The 12392-nt window shown below is 44.6% G+C and overlaps 1 protein-coding gene across 6 annotated transcripts in view; it reads right to left on the minus strand.

The window, feature by feature from the left end:
• The window catches only part of LOC102690474 (EMAP like 5), a 71974-nt gene that overhangs the window by 15041 nt on the left and 44541 nt on the right, over nt 1–12392 (minus strand). For 3 of the 6 annotated variants that reach the window (XM_069193156.1, XM_015350283.2, XM_069193158.1), the window contains exons 14-28: nt 10966–11152; nt 10704–10809; nt 9538–9631; nt 7744–7844; nt 7292–7485; nt 6933–7044; nt 6329–6456; nt 5194–5335; nt 4672–4824; nt 3080–3211; nt 2782–2870; nt 1774–1950; nt 1275–1476; nt 649–775; nt 302–316 (exon numbers count right to left, since the gene is read on the minus strand). In XM_069193156.1, the coding sequence (XP_069049257.1) occupies nt 302–316; nt 649–775; nt 1275–1476; nt 1774–1950; nt 2782–2870; nt 3080–3211; nt 4672–4824; nt 5194–5335; nt 6329–6456; nt 6933–7044; nt 7292–7485; nt 7744–7844; nt 9538–9631; nt 10704–10809; nt 10966–11152 (1959 nt within the window). The remainder of the gene's footprint in view (nt 1–301; nt 317–648; nt 776–1274; nt 1477–1773; nt 1951–2781; nt 2871–3079; nt 3212–4671; nt 4825–5193; nt 5336–6328; nt 6457–6932; nt 7045–7291; nt 7486–7743; nt 7845–9537; nt 9632–10703; nt 10810–10965; nt 11153–12392) is intronic. The other 3 variants (XM_015350287.2, XM_015350284.2, XM_069193157.1) reach the window with 1 other exon arrangement.

Here is a 12392-nt window from a genome sequence, read left to right on the forward strand (position 1 = left end):
TGAATATTGACAGAAAGAGGAAGAAGTCTTCTCTCAGACCTTTCTTTAGACCCTGTTATTTCTTTCATCTTAACTGATCCTCCAGGGTGCACTGAGAAATCCCATTTAGGTTACAAAAAAGCAGACTTGAGAGGTCTATTAAATAATGTGTAATATATTGCAGTTTGCCTTTCAGGAGCCTGGAAGAAGAAAACGTTCCCTTTAATGTAATAAATAGGAATGTCCAAGGCAAATAAATCAGCAGTGTGATTGGTAATGTGTGCGACTGACTTATTTACTTATTTTGTAGAAATCACCTTACCTGACTACTCCCTGCCTTCAATGGAAACAAAGGACAGCACAGCAGAAAGAAGCAAAGAGAGAAAATTACAGAAGAGCAGGAAGAAGCAGCACAGACCTTCTCTAACTGTCAATTTTGATCAAGTCAGATAAAAGGAAAGAGAGAAGCCAGAGCCGAAGTGTTCTGGTGGAAAGGTGTGGCTCACGTGGAACCAAACACCTAAGGTTCAAGAACAATGTAGGAAATGCATCAGTCACCACAAAACTGGAGTTTGGAAAACTAAGACCTCTCCAAGGAACATACGGCACATCTTAGCTCTGGATTTCTCTTCAAGGAAACTGTTTCCTGATACTAATTTCTGCAGGTACCTTTCGTCAACAGTTGGCTCCTTCTGCTGCAGATGTGGCTTGATCCCTGACATTGGTCGAAAGTTGGTCGATAAGGCCTTGATGGTGTAGTTGATTTCATTCTCCCTCGTCACATCGCTGTCGTATCCTAAGCGGGTGGCAAGAGAAACAGGGGTGTTGTAGCAGCTCCACAGCTGTCCAAGTAATAAAGAGTGAAGTCCCTATTCAGCTCACTGTTCCTTGCAGGTAGTCTTTCAGCTTTGCCAGTCTCACTAGTTGACTTACACTGGTCAGAGTAGGGCTCCCACCTCTGGGGGAAAGACCCCCTGCACAAGCATCTTCATAAACCAGGACTTAATGCTTATTGACAGCTTGGACACAGCCGCCAATAGGATCTTTGGTGTCCGAGCAATCTGAGCAAATTCAGAAGGACAAATTCAGATTCCTAGTGCATAGATTGAAACTGCACTTTGGACATCAAAACCCTTTAATCCACATATACCTGATGATATAACACACTGTATTCCATTTGCCATATATACAATTTCAATGATATTAATCATCAAGGGCCTACTCTGTTCAGGAATATTTTGTTTCAGAGAGCATGCAGCTGTTCCTCTGTCAGCTCAGCAATTCCGGACACCCACCCCCGTCGTCTTCCGATTCAATGTCCGATTCCTCGCTGTCGCCCTGCCGACTCTCCCGGTGGCCCTCCGGCTCGTGGGTCCAGATCATCAGGGAAGTGTCCCCCCCTCCCGCAGTCACCAGCAGGGCGTCGTCGTGTGTCCAGCGCACGTTGGTGACGTGCGTGCTGTGAGCGACGTACCTCTTGAACTTGGCAAACTTTCCCTGGGGCCACAACAACAGAACCGTCTTCCATGTGAAATCCAGCCACTGCTGCTATCAATGACTTACAATGTTTTGCCTTTTTTCTTTAAGAAAGTGAGAAGGAAATGAATTTGAAAAAAACGTGCCACGAGTAAACCAACCCTCCTCTCTCTGTGGCTCATAATTTCCTTCCTCTGTTGCTTTGGCCTGTTTTTCTTGGGTTTTTTTTTTTGCAGTAACCTGAACGTATTTGCCTTTCAACACATCAGTTACTACAAAGAAGAAGCCCCATTAGTGGGAAACATGGACATTTCTTACCTTCACGGGATACCTGAACAGTTTGACGTAGCCAAAATCATCCCCAGTGACCAAGACCTTTTTATCGCTGGTCAGGCAGGCAGCGGTCACGTCTGTGACGTCGCTGACCACAGGCCAGATGCCCTCACACGAGGGGCCCAAAACACAGGTCCACGAGCACCAGTCGATCTTCTCCACCTGCGGAGAGGTCAGGAACACGGACGGAACAGAAAGATTTCAAGGTGGGTTAAGAGGGAATGTGTACATAAGCTGCATAGAGAAAGGCAGTTAGCTGCCAGTTAGACACCGCCTTGCCAAACAGAATGTGGGGATTACGGTTAAAAACTTAGAAATTAAATCAAGACAAGCAATGTTAAAATTGCGTGATGCACTTGTAGCACCTCATTGTGAATATTCTGTACAGCTCTGGTCGTCACATTAGAAATACTGCTGCTCTAGAGTGCAGAGAAAAGCAGCAGGATACGTTCTGTAAAGAAATGCCCTGACTGCTTCTACACTGACAGGGCAGAATCCCTTGAATCCCTGTTCATCTGGAACAGTGACTATAAGGAAAATGACAAGGCGAGGTCAATGCTATGGACACAAGTGGAAATCACAGGGAAGTGCAGTTAAAAAAAAAAAAGTGAGAACAGGCAGGAACACCAACTGGTGTGGGAACAAGCTGTGCAGGCATACGGTCACACCTGACATCCTGGTTTCTTTCAGGAAAATGGCTGAACAAGAGACTCGGATCAATAAGCTTCCAGAAACCAAATTAACAATATTAGCTTGATGTGCCTTTGACTGTGTCTGTTTCTGCAGTTTATGTTTAAAAGTATAATTGAGGTCCCCTTCTCTGGTAACTTCTTACATCAAAACTGACAAGATTAGACTTATCAAACCTTTTCAAAACTAGGACGCACTAATGCCAAACCACTTTTTTTCCCACCCTTGTCCTCAGGAGTTTTTAAAAGTAGGACAACCGCATTATCTGCAGCTGCACCCAGATTGTTCTCGGCTTGTTCCTACCTCAGATGCTGGAATCGTCTGCTTTTTGCCACGGGGGGCTTCAAAGAATAACTGTTCTTTAGCACCACTGTTTACTTGCAAAAGCTTCCCTGTTAAAATAAAAAAATGAACAGACAAAGCACATTCTAGGATGAGTAGTTCCAGGTACTACGTTTGCCTTTTCATTTTGGAGAGAACGTCTCCAGCAATAGATTCAGTTTAAAATTCGTATAAAAACAAATTCATCGGGGAAAAAGAAACTGGAGACTCGCGCACGTCCCCCTGCTGTAGGGTAGGGAAGGACTGTTCAGTCACACACCTCTCTTGTCCCAGTCCAGATGAGTGATGTAGCTCACCGCCCCTTTGCAGACTCCCACTCTCTTGCTGCTCATGACGTTGTAGATGTCGATGAAGCTGTCGCAGGACGCCACAGCCAGGTACTTCCCAGCACCTGACGAAACACAAGAGCCTCCTTCCCTCAGGCATTCCGACAGTACGATCCCAGCGGAGCGGCGCGGCCATGAGAGTGCAAAAACAACACGCAACGTCCTTGCGGAAAACGAAGGAGTTTTCATCTGGCTGCTTCTTTGTGAACTTGAACTTTATTGCCATATGTAACCGGTACTGGTACAATGTAATTCTTATTTACAGAAAGTCTCTCGATTGTAAAACAAGTGTAAAAAACAAAATAAAGTGCAAACAGTGCATCAAGAACAAAACAAAGTGCAAACAAACAAAGTGTGTAACAACTACTGGTTAATATACACACTATAACAACATGTAGATAAGATAAGATCACTTTATTGGCCATATACAATCTCTTGTATTAGGAATTTGTCTTTTTGCATACCCCAGCTTGCTCTCTATGAGACACACAGACAGGGAGAGAAGCTTGGGGTCAGAGCGCAGGGTCAGCCACTTATACAGCGCCCCTGGAGCAGTTGGGGTTAAGGGCCTTGCTCAGGGGCCCAACGGAATAGGATTCCTCTGCTGGCCATGGGATACGAACCGGCAACCTTCCAGCCACAGGCGCAGATCCTAAGCCACAGAGCCACCACTCCGCCCTAATATATGTATAACTCTTTCCCACCATTTGTGCAATTACAGGCTTACATGATTATTTGTAACAGTTCCTAACAAGATATCATTTTGGTTGAAGGCTAAGAGCAGAGCTCCGGGTAGGGAGAGATCAGGTGGAAATGATGGATAAACACCATTAAGGACTTGAGAGTTCATGACTTTGTGTAAGTGCCCCTCAGTAACAGTGGTCCTGGTTATGTTCATGTGAAATGTTGCTTTGCTGTGTGGCTGTTTTATTGTGTTGTGGAGTCTTTATGAGGGAGTATTGACAGTGTATGTTAGTCACATTCAAAAACAAACTGAGAAATATTGACCTGCTGCAAACCTGTGGAATCTTGTTACAGAGGTCTAAAGTAGCAGGTAAGTGGGAGCTTTGCTGAACCAAATATGTGAGGACGTTATTTATAAAGGTCAAGGAAGTAAAGCTTAAATCAGTCTTTGAAATATCGCATGACGGTCAGCTGAGAAATAAGTTTCAGGAGTAACTGCTTTGATTTAATGTAGCAAGACGAACAGGATTGCTGCGTATTTGAGGAGAGCCTTCTGGTTTGCTTTGCTCCACAAGGAAGAAGATTTAGCCTCGGGGGTCTTCCCTCCCCTTACTGCAATCTTTAACACCCCCACCCCACCCCTATCTTCATTTCACCATCAGCCACCAGGCAAGCGGGTCAGCTTACAGTTAAACCCACTTTATATTCCGAAAACCTGGAAACTCCTGTCAGGAGAATAAAAAGCAGAGGGAAGGCCATACTTGTGGCCGGTTGTAATATTTTCGAGGGTGCCGACCCGCTGAACTGTACTGCGCGCACACGCTGCCCCGGACCTGCTCACCTGGCGAGAACCGGATCTCGGAAAGGACGTCCCTCCTGTGGTGGAAGGAGACCAGGTCCTCCAGCGTGTCGGCGTTGACGATGATGAAGCTGCCGTCGTTGAGCCCCACAGCCAGGGCCTTGCCATCGGGAGAGAAGCAGCAGCAGCGCCCCCCTGGGAAAGACACAGGACACTCCACCGGTCACCCTCTCCGGGAACCAGGGAGCCACACGGTCCCGGGCCGCTGCATTTACCTGCGCCGTCAAGACCAGGCCCGCGTGCCGCCATTACAGGGGAGCTGCAGCAGGAGGCGCGAGACTGAAAGACGTGGAACAAGGAAGCAGCATTCGCGGAGGACTCCATTACTGTCCTCCTGGAGGAGGGGAGGCAGCCCCTCCAGGTTTTTAGCGCTTTGGAATGACAAACCCCACGTGTTCGCCTCCGCTTGCTGAGCGCTCCACGTGGTGCTGAAGAACTGCGAACGCGTCGGGCAAGGCCTCGAACGAGACGTTGCTCGGATCCCTTGAAAGACACTCGGTTTACCTTTCCTGAGCTTCCGTACGGCTAGCATGCAGTGGCTCGGAGAGAGGTCCCATATCCGCAGGGTCCTGTCGTCGCTCACGGTGGCGCAGAGCGGGAGGTGGGGGTGAGTGGCCAGGCCCCACACTTCCCCCTCCATGTGGCCCTGTCGGATGATGTCGGCAGAGACAGGCGGCCCATGAGCAGGTGGGATAGACACGGTCTCTCAGGGGGCCAAGTTGTAAAATGCCCGCACACGGGTTTATTTCAGTCAAGAAACTCATAGACAAAATAGTAATGAGTCTCTCATAGTTGCTTCTGACCACCAGTCAAGTGCATTAGTGCATTAAAATCAGACCTGAGCAATGAAATCCTTTGCAGATGAGTCACTCCTAATTTGAAACACTGACCTTAGTGCCCTTTCAATGGATAAAACGTTATGAGCAGCAGCAGGCTGGAAGTACTGTATTTAGATTCTTTAAAAAATAAAATAAATAAGGCACTAGGTAAGTACAATATTTATGAAAACAGCTGCACCAAATTTAAAAATATATATTTCTGATAAAAAAAGGATGCTTAAATGTATAAAAATTCATGTTCAATGTTCAACATTTTCAACTGCGGTCTGCTTCATTAAAACTTACTCAGATGCTGGAATTAAGCATACAATCATACTGGTTTACCTCATGAAAAGTGGGTTACTTGCCCTAAAGCATTTGAAGGGGCAATTAATTACCCAAGCAGGGGGCAATAACAGGCCAAGGACATTCCGGGACAGGAAGAGGGTAGTGCTCTACTTTCTGTTGAGAGGGTCTGTTGGATTACAGCACAGAAACCCTCCCATCATCAGACCAAGAGCTGGCTCCTTATTCTGTCCCCTCCAGGCATTATTTCACCGGAATGTGGTAAATCTACAGATTTAACTGTCCAAGATTTGCTACCTTTTGTATGATCTGAGACTTCAGGTATAAACCAAAGCTGTCCTAGAAGCATATCAGCCTGGCCTGATCTGAAGCCCTTTTATTAGTGGAGTGCCACAATGTTTCCAGTAGTAAGCTACATTGGGCTTAGCAATCGAGCTGGACTTCAGTTAAAAGATGCACCAGATGATGCACAGGAGGAAAAAAGGAAATATCTCCAAACTAATCTTCATCTTCACCTGAACCAGCAGTGTTATCGGTCCACTTTTGTCCACCTCCAAGATCTCCCCGTTCTTGGTGCCGACCAGTATGTGGCCATGACCCAGAGAGATGGCTCGAATGGAGGGGTTGTCTTCCAGCAACAGACCTGAAAGCAAGCCCACCAGAGGAGAGGGTTTCCGAACAATTTCCAGACTGCAGCGCTTCAAACACGAAAACAAACTGTTCAGGCAGGTTTTCGGACAGGCTGGGTATTGACACTGTACTTCAGAAAAGAGTCTTTTGTGGGGTTTTTCCCCCCAATTAGCTGTGTAACTTGTTGACATGCCTTGAATTAGTTAGCAACCAGTTCAAGCTACAAATTCTTTATAATACCTTACAAAATACTAGATATAAACTATAAAGTCTACATATACAGTAGATAGTGCAGTAAATAAATATATAGTATTGCAATATATAGCTGCAATAGCTGAAATGAAATCCTAACTGGTCCTGGCATTTGCTCAGACAGATTCAAAATATATCTGTGAATGAGATTTAAAAGAATACTCCTGACCGACTTGTGCCTTCCAACCACTGCCACCGATAAATGAGTCCTATTAGGCGAACATGCACACACTGTACCTTTGGAACCCGGAGCAAGCACAGATCTCTTGATGGCATACGTCTTGAGGCATCGTTCAAAGGTGTCGTCCCAGAGAGCGACAACTCCATCCTTCCCTCCAGTGACAAACCCCTGAGGGAAAGACAAGGGGCGCGGATGTTCAGGGCTAAACCGCACTTTCCCTGCTGCAGCATCTCAACACTTCAGGACCACAGGACCAGAGCCAGTAGGAGGTCTTGACCAAAAACCGAAGGTTACGCCACATTAAGGCACGAGGATTACAGGACAAGTGCAAGAGGAGAAGGTGGTACCAGGACCTTCAGAGGTATTTAAAAAAAGAACAGTTCATTCACACCCTTGCCTAAGAGAATCTTCTTGCCTTTTCCAGTGCATGCATGCTGAACACAGGCCCATCATGAGCCTTGACGGTTTTGATGAGGTACATGTCCCTCCAGATGCAGAGGTCTCCAGTGCAGGTTCCTGAGAAGACCATCTCCTCTGTCCACCCGTACACAGCACACATCATGGTCTCCATCTTCCCCACATGGCCTTTTCTCCCTATCAGCCCCCCGCCTGCAACAAAACACAGACCCTCGCCGTTCAATGGGATATTACAGCGCCCCTTTATCAAAATTAAAATAACGTTTAACTTGTTCCTTTGTGGCCAATACATGCTGACAGAGCTCCCCACTTTTAGATAGGCATGTTTGTTATCGGACAAATCTGACTGCATTCTTTATTGTGGATAAGTAAGAATGTGTGGACTGCTTTTCTAAAAAAAAAAAAAAGATCAACTTAATCAAATACGGAGTTATGTTATTTGAACCATACCTGCTTTGTGCCAGAATTTCATGTGCTTCACTCCAGCCGTGATGAGCTTCTCTGGCATGTATGGATTTATTTTAACGACAAAAATCTTGTCTTTGCTCCCTCTAGAAAAAAAAAATTAACAGTCAGATGACACTTTAAATAATGAAGCAGAGCATAATTGTACAATTTTATGATTGTTCAATGGCAAATTTGGCAAAACTATAATCAGTGCCAAAGGAATTATTCAGGTAAGAGAGATGCCTGCAGTTTTGCATCTTAGATCCTGGGGATAGATCCCTCTGTAATTATCTACAGGGCTCCTCAGTGTACCAACTCCAGCTTGCTTTGTGCTCAACAAGTCTCTCTGATTAGTTTAGCACTGAACACATCAGGCTACTGCCAACAGGTGTCTGTAACACAGATTACTAAAACTTCCAGCTCCTTATGAATTGTGTTGGTTGCAGCTGTTGTACAATACAATTGACCAACAGAACACAGGTTTTAAAACATAAACTTTCAGAGTTTTACTTACTTCCTTGATCAATTAAATAATCCATGCATAGCTACGCAATTTAATGATCTCTTTGGTCAATGCTTTAGACGTAAAGACCACCTTCCTTTGTGAATTTAAAACTGATTTGTGACAGGATACCTAAAAGCTCTCAAGCTGGGTGTGAGAGGGAAGTAGATTAAGGCAAGATGGAGATTCTTGTCAGAAGTAGTTCACATGTAGGGTGAGAGTTTAAGAACCAAGAAGCTAAGGCTTCCAGAGTAAGTCAATACAAGCCGTTTGTAGACCGAGAACAAATTCTCTGAGAAGGAGAGAGAGAAGGAAGAAAACAACTAACTGAGAGAATGACTGGTGGACTTTTTGTATGTTTTTGACATGTGTGTTTTGTTGCTAGTTAACTGCTTAGCTTCCTGTTTGTCCATAGAGGAAACTGAAGAAGTCTTGTTTCAATTTCAAAAAGGAGCTCAGACATTTGTTTTTTGTTTTGTAGCGTCGTTTAGTTTCCTTGCAGTTTATTTAAAGAACACACACTCTTTACCCTACAGCTGTTTTGTGTGTCTGTTTTATCAGAACCTGTCTTTTAATGTTTCTGGTTATGACAGCCCACTCCAGGCTGTGTAATACTGGCAAAAATGATATGCAGTAAGGAAACGCCACCAAAAAAGAACAAATCCGGGCACATCCTGTCAGAGATCAGAAAGATCGGCAGAATTAAACTTTCAGCTTTTGTTATGGCAGAGTTAAGTGGAGCTGTCTTAGAAAGAATGGATTGAAAGTCAGCAGGGAGCTTCCTTTTAATCAATCACCAGCACATATGAGATACTCAATTTGCAGCCCGTGGATAAATTATGGCGTTAAACTTGGTGGTGCTAAGTAGATAATATTTCTCACAGCATAGTAAGAGCCACTTCCACAGACAGTCATATAGGATCTAAATGTGAACGCAGGCAGCGGTTGTGAAAGATGCGTTCATTAAAAAATATTAATATTTCATTCTTTCTCGCGTACAATGATATAACGGTTCATAACCCATAGTCCGTTTAAGAATGAAACACCTTCTGTCAAGCAGAAGACGATGGAGTTTCCAAATAGCTCAGGGTTTAGGGACACAGTGAATGAAAACAAAATCAATTATACACCTATTACAAATGCAAATGCAATAATTGTACATTTCAAAGTCCACCAGATGATAAAACACATAAGAGAACTCCCAAACTGAAGTAACTCTGGAGAACAACGAAGCTCAGCCATGACCAATAACAATGTCGCTCATGACGATAGGGGTGAAGAGGTATATTTCCCACCTGACTGCCGAGAGCTTCTCTCCCTTCCTCCAGTCCCACAGAACAAGAGTGTGGTTGTCATCCAGCCCCACTGAAGCCAAGCGCTTGCCATCCGCTAAGGACAAACAGCCACGTCATACAGTGAGACCAGCACTCAAAACACACCCTCCCTTCCAGCGCTCACCCAAAGGAGCACGTTCAGCTTTCTTGTTAAGGGGTCGTTACAGTACACCCCATAAAAAGCCTCCGTTCGTTTACATTGCTGTCACAGCAGCCCTGTAAATGGCTAAAAAAAAAAAAAGAAAAAAAGGTAATGGGAAAAAGACCTATTGTTCTTGAGTGAAATTGAAACCAGTGAGCCCGGCATACCGTCAGAGCTTTTGGTTCGTTGACTGTGAAGACCCCGTCAGGCCTGGACAAGGTCGAACAGTAAACTACCAGTCATGAACGTGTGTCATGTTCGTCAACTGCGCTCTTCAAAACATGCTTGAGCAGCTCCAGAGTCGTCTGTTAGCAGACACGCCGCACAGCCCCAGGAACATGCGAGCACAGGGCCGTACTCGTTAAATGTGAACATACTACCGACCGTAGTGAGTGTTTCAAACATGAAATTTCTGTTTTCACACAATGGGTGAAGGCACAATCTATTTTGGCCCGAACTAAAATCTGCGCTTCAGGCAGCATTTCTGTGGTGATTTGTGGTAATCTTAACTAACAACAGCTTGGCACGGGATTGTTTGTCTCTTCATTAGCTCCATCATTTGGACATGATGTCACTATAGGTCCTTCAGATATGTTTGCCAGATAAAACGTGTAGAGCGACAAATAATATCTTGCTTGTCTCAGAAGTAAGAATCACATTGGTGACACAGAAGAACCTACAAGAACAACTACACAACAAAGCTTCAGAATGCCCTTCTGTAAAGCACAGAAGGCCTGAATCAAACATACAGTATATCACACAGAAGGCCTGAATCACATCTTATTATAATCAAATGTATTTCTTCCCTTCTCGTTGCAGTAAAAGCAAAGCCTGAATGTCAGGCAGATTACCAGAGAAGTATTTCTATTCTTTTGGCCCTTTCTCTTTAGCCATGGTAAACCACAAAGATAAGCAAACCCGAACGCCATTATGCAACAAGTCAACTACAGGGAGAAAAAGCCATTTTTTGTTTTAAATGCATTACCTGAAAAATCCACACCACAAACGCCATACTGGTGATATCCCTTCAGGACAGACAAGGGTTTCAGCACCTCGGTGTCCCATATGTGAATAGAAGAATCTCGCCCCACCTGGTTAAAAAAAAACACTGGAAAATGTATACATCTTATCTGAAATACACGAAAAGTATCTCCCACTGATGCATGTCAGAATAAACACAGTGTGCTTTTTCATTGCATATTTTAAATGCTACCAGGTGGCTTTGCTAGGGATTACTGCAGTCTTACCTGGCCTGTTGCTACATAGTCCTTGAGAGGGTGGATTGCCAGGCAGAGGATGTCATCATCGTGCCCGAGGTAAAAACGCTGTGTGTTCTGCTGTCGATTGTACACCACCCCCACTGCAGCCACGTGGTACACAATCTCTCCAGTCTGCGTGTAAAACAGGTTACTCCTGCAGTCATAACCCCGGTATCTGGGTTATTGGAAAAACACACACATGCAGAGTCAATAAAGAGAACCCGCAGGCACTGAAGATCAGACTTGTGACGACACACAGTGCACTCGTTTATAATACCGCGCACAATGTTGATCACCGCATGACAAAAAAGATACTCCTTCTATGGAATATACTTAGAGATGAGTGAGCCCATACATCCTCAGGTTTGAAGGCGTGCCCTGCACTGACGGCCTAAAAGAGCTGGATCATTTCAGTCTTGAACGGAGAAGGCTCTGATGGGACCCGAGTCAAGGATTTGAAATCCCTGAAGGCACTGACAAAGTCGGCTGAGTGGACTTCTTCAGAATGAGAAAGGGAAACACGGACTGCAGGGAGGTGCAATTGAAATTAGAATCTGAGGTACCTGCTACAGAAGGGACGCGGAGACTGGAACAATCTACCCAGTCCTGTTGTTGAAGCCGATGCCCTGAAAAGGTCAAATCGACTTTGCAGCAGTCAAATGAACTACAGTACATGAGCTGAATGGCCTCTTTTCCTTTGTAACCTCTCATGCTGGTATTCATGTGAAGAATGATAACACATCCTGCGCTATTTTCTTTTCCTTTTGCTGCCCGGAACAAAAGTGCTTTTATTAACTTAAGGGAGAACTGCAGTCCTAATTTCTCAGACTGGTTATTAAATCTTGGTAACAAAATAAATGAACTGACAGTATCGCAAAAATTTAACAAATTCCGGAATGAGCACAAAATCGCAAACTTTGTGAAAGTACTGTGTAATCGCCATATTGTCACAAACCCCTAGTCTCACCACAGACAAGAGCAAACTGAGTTTGTGCAAACTGAGACATGAAGCAGCCCTTCCTGCTCACTAGTCACTGCAAAGACTAATGTAATGTGATGCACGAGCGAATAAGCACTGGTTGTGCAGCAGAAATTTCACCACAGAAATATTCCAAAGTGATCTGCATGCGGACGCAACATTAGTATTTGTCGGCAAAAACATCTCGAAGTCGAGAGTAGTATTTCTAATAGAATAAAAGAGATGGATTCACAAGCCTGCTTGTTTACAATATAACGGGCCTGGTTCACCACACTGGAATTTTGGCTGCCTTGTTCTGAATCAGAGAATATGGTGCTGCCCATACCTGGAAATGTTGTCTATTTTGTGATGTAAATTGGAAATTTTACAAGTTACTGTGGTACATTTTACTTCACTGTGGTTTGAAATGCACTCATCAATGCCAATTCTTTCTAAC

This window comes from Lepisosteus oculatus, chromosome 8, assembly GCF_040954835.1.
Source record: "Lepisosteus oculatus isolate fLepOcu1 chromosome 8, fLepOcu1.hap2, whole genome shotgun sequence".
NCBI classification, from domain to species: domain Eukaryota; kingdom Metazoa; phylum Chordata; class Actinopteri; order Semionotiformes; family Lepisosteidae; genus Lepisosteus; species Lepisosteus oculatus.